Here is a 3,489-nt window from a genome sequence, read left to right on the forward strand (position 1 = left end):
CATGTTAATACATATACATGCAAAACTTTAATCAACTGAAGAACAGATTCACAACTATTATTAAGAAATTTAAACTGAAATACATGCGTTTACCTAGATTCAGCTGAGAACCCCGGTGTGTAATTCAACGCAACCCACTAAGACAGTCGGTCGCGGGTTTAGTTCCTCGTCTAATACCAACACAATCTATCGGGTTAATATTTGTGCCAGTTATAGCCCGGAAGTATTTGAGCTTCACAAGATTATACAAACTAAGTAGTTGTACAAATATATTTATTTATATAGGTTCAATAAAATGAAGAAAAATTCATTTTAACACATGACTTTTCGACTTCATCATAATATTAGGGTTCTATCGAATTATACAAGGATCATTTAGCGGACACTATCGAAAGAAGGTTGTAGCATATTAATCGACTTGTGTACGATATCCCAAAATACATGAGTCTTGGAACGGTCAGTGGCAAAATCACTTGGGACTTTAAGAAAGTAGTTTACTATAAAATTTGAATGTGCGCATATCCAACAGGAAAACTAAATGTTTGTATATTCATTCTTCTTTCACTCTTCGTCTCAATTGCTGAATAGTTTATTAATGCTGATATAACCTGGTTAAAAGTATTACGATAAAAGTAGTACATGAAGGGACAGAGACAATCATGAGATCATAATAGTAGCTGAAACATTTATCTACACAAACTACAGTGAATCACTACAGTTTAATATTTTTGCATCCACCCTGGTGACAAACTAAACGATAGATTAACTTTACATAAATCTCAGTCTCCACAGACTTTGGCGTAAGCTACATTCAAATATTAATATATTTGACTTCCAGTATTTGAGGTTTCCAGACAATATTAGTCAACATTAATACATAATTTTAATTGTAGCATCCTTCCGCCGAGAAGCATTCAATAAATGATGATAATGTTTAGGTCCGAAAGATTCGTCTTTAAACGATGATATTTTTTTACAACTTCAAATTGATGTTATCAAGTTGGTGAAAGAATCGCGACAGAAATATCATGTTTAATGACGGCGTTATCAGTAGCCTACAGTCGTCGAACACATTTGAAGCATTATCAGTCTTTGCTGTTTATAGTAACATATCGTGGACGTTTTGATCTAGGACACATTTAGTAAGTCAAATTCTTTACATTATATTCCATCGTTAAAATTAAAACCTTTCTTATGACGGACAGACAAACACTACGGTTCTTTGCTTTCTATGACTAGCCAAATTCGCAATCATGTCTCACTTAAATAAATGTTTTGTGCCGAATGAATAATTTTCCATGTAGGTTATTTTATGGCATTTTAGAATAACATTTCCGCCTCTATATAAAAGAATGTTTACTTACTCATCAACGCTAATGCTTAATCAGCACCTTTCTTATATTTTATCATTAATTAAATGACTGATTTATATAACTTAGATATACATCATGAGACGTTTGTTTAAATTACAATGCCCGAAACGTGCATTTATGTCGGTCAGTTAGGATAAATGTGTATGATTTGATATAATATCGGCTTTCGTTTTGCAATAATTTTTAAAGGCCATATTTTGTAAAATAAATTATATCGTTTCCTATTTTCTTCTTTCTTTTTTCAGACGCATCAAGATCAGAAATGAGGCAATCTAAATATGTATTTAGATCGTATAAGTTCACTATACTGTTAATATTGACATCGATGTGTTTTCTGGTTTTATTTTGCTACCATTATAATGTCATTGTTTATTGGATTTTACGGCCTAGATACCTAGAAATAATGGAAAGAAATAAAAAGGTGTTTAATTTACCTGAACTCAGAGAGTCTTCTAGTGTCAGTAAAGTACGTACCCTTTTTGAAATCAATGAAAACGTTAAGAATGAGACAAAAGATCTAGAAGAGACAACATTGAACAGAAACAGTACAGAAAATATTCTCTGGTATAATAAACCGAGTTATATCAATCTGACGTTTGCAAACAATGCTTTACAATTAGCCTGTGTGTATAACAATTGCAGAATGTTTGCCGATGAGAAAAATATAGATAGATATACAGCTGTGATATTCTCCGTCACAGATCCTCTTGATTATCAGCCACCTATCACAATAAGCCAAAGAAATCCTAATCAAGTCTGGATATTTTTCTCCTTGGAACCACCCGTGGACCAGGATTTTCTTTCCTACAGACGTGTGAACTGGATAAATACTATGAACTGGTCGATGTCCTATGACACAGAAAGTGATATATTTTTCCCTTACGGAATATTGAAAGCTAGAAAGGAAACGGAAATGTTAAACCCACGTAACTATAGTGATTTGTTTCGCAGTAAGACAAAACAAGTAGCCTGGATTGTGAGTAACTGCGGAGCACCAAGTAGGAGGGACGAATATGTTAATGAGCTGAAAAAGTTTGGAGTTGAAATAGAAATATTTGGCAAATGCGGAAATAAATATGTACGTGATAGGAAACAACTAACGGATCATATTCAGAGTAACTTTAAATTCCTGCTAAGTTTCGAAAACAATTTTTGTAAAGATTATATTTCTGAGAAATTCTTCTCTTTTTATAACTTGGATGTGATTCTGATCGTTCGCGGGGGCGGAGATTATGACAGTCTCCTCCCAGGTGATACGTTCATAAACTCCGCCCACTTTATCTCTCCTGGAACATTGGCGGACTATATTATGAAAGTTGGGTCATCTGAGAAAATGTTTACAGACTACCTTAAGAATAAGGATAGATATATCGCTTCGGATCTGTTTTCTTTGCCAAAAGGTTACTGTAGCCTTTGTGCAAAGTTAAACAATTTGGATGATAATCGAATAACTTATGTTGACCATGTTGCTTACAGACAGAATGGGTCTTGCTGGGAACCAAATGATGTTACGTTTACAAGAATAACTTTAATCGAGACATTTCTACCTTTTATCATTTTTGTTGTCTCATTCGCTTTAATTTATATTTGTATCAGTCGATTTTTCTAATCTATGTATTCAGATAAAACAATAAAGGTGCAGCCTCACACGAAAATGATATGTAATTTATAATGCTTTCCTCAATGTATCAAAAACAAATAATTTTTAATGATAGAGTGGGACAAACACATAAGTCATAGTAGCACGATATTACTAAGGATTGTAATATCGTGTGCGGTTCCTACCTTCGTTGAGTCGTATACAGATGAGTTTTGAGCTGAAAGAAACTACCCAGTACCATATATTTTCATGTGCAACGTATCGTAACATTTGCTCTGTAAATATTAAATTGATACCGTCATCCTGCCCTAACAAATAAACTGGAAAAAAAAAACAACAGTGTCATATATCTGTCATATGCAACGTATAGTAGCATTTTCTCTGTGCATATTAATTCGTTTCTCCAAACTGATACCGTCCGTCATCCTCCCCTAAACACTTTACCGATTCGGCAGTGAAACCACGCAAATTGTAGATCATAAGCTTAATACACACATATGTTTTCAAAGCTAAAGA

At 33.6% G+C, this 3,489-nt stretch overlaps 1 protein-coding gene across 1 annotated transcript; it reads left to right on the plus strand.

The window, feature by feature from the left end:
• Positions 1-979: 979 nt before the first annotated feature.
• Positions 980-3,222, plus strand: LOC123529849 (alpha-(1,3)-fucosyltransferase C-like). Its single transcript, XM_045310405.2, has 2 exons — positions 980-1,142; positions 1,619-3,222. Exon 2 carries the CDS (start codon positions 1,636-1,638, stop codon positions 2,980-2,982), a length of 1,347 nt encoding a protein of 448 aa, XP_045166340.2. The 5' UTR covers positions 980-1,142; positions 1,619-1,635; the 3' UTR covers positions 2,983-3,222.
• The last annotated feature ends 267 nt before the right edge of the window (positions 3,223-3,489 follow it).

This window comes from Mercenaria mercenaria, chromosome 13, assembly GCF_021730395.1.
Source record: "Mercenaria mercenaria strain notata chromosome 13, MADL_Memer_1, whole genome shotgun sequence".
Lineage (NCBI taxonomy): Eukaryota > Metazoa > Mollusca > Bivalvia > Venerida > Veneridae > Mercenaria > Mercenaria mercenaria.

Bases quoted from the DNA above. Each gene is read 5' to 3' on its own strand.
- LOC123529849 (XM_045310405.2), top strand. From the start codon at position 1,636: ATGAGGCAATCTAAATATGTATTTAGATCGTATAAGTTCACTATACTG.